Below are 508 nucleotides of genomic sequence, written 5' to 3'. Positions count from 1 at the left end.
CAGCATCCTTACGCATACCAACATCCGAACAGAGACGTATAGCATTACTAGCCCAAGGACTAACCATACGCGCCACGCACGCAGCCGCACTCACCGAGTTAACCTGACCGCTTCTCCCAAGCACATAGCTTCTCCCCACCACCAAACCCGTCTTACAATACATCGCGAAATCCTCACAATTATTCTCGAACACATGGTACTCACCAAACCCGTTTCTCAGCAAAAGAAACTCCGCGCGAGAGATCACTTCCTCCGAAGGATCCGAAGCCGCCGTCGTGCAGGTACCGCCTCTAAGCTTGGACATGAACAGAGCCGGAGAGACGCTGTACTCGAAGCGAAGGAGGTCTCCTCCGGCGAGAAAGCAATCGAGACAAGAAGAGATAACTCCATGCGTGTTGGATTGCTTTCCTCCACAGTTAGGACAAGGGTTGTCTCCTCCGTGATTGGTAATGGAGCTGACAATGAGCTTGTCTAGAAAAGTTCCCGTTCCGATTTCAAGACCGCCTCC

At 52.2% G+C, this 508-nt stretch overlaps 1 protein-coding gene across 1 annotated transcript; it reads right to left on the bottom strand.

Moving 5' to 3' along the window:
- Positions 1-4: 4 nt before the first annotated feature.
- Positions 5-505, bottom strand: LOC106322252 (the record flags this gene model as incomplete). Its single annotated transcript, XM_013760367.1, has 1 exon — positions 5-505. A coding segment is annotated over one exon (501 nt), but the record flags the coding sequence as incomplete, so codon positions are not given.
- Between the last annotated feature and the right edge of the window lie 3 nt (positions 506-508).

This window comes from Brassica oleracea, unplaced genomic scaffold (genome assembly GCF_000695525.1).
Source record: "Brassica oleracea var. oleracea cultivar TO1000 unplaced genomic scaffold, BOL UnpScaffold11821, whole genome shotgun sequence".
Taxonomy (NCBI): Eukaryota; Viridiplantae; Streptophyta; class Magnoliopsida; order Brassicales; family Brassicaceae; genus Brassica; species Brassica oleracea.
This window is presented reverse-complemented; position numbering and strand designations above follow the sequence as displayed.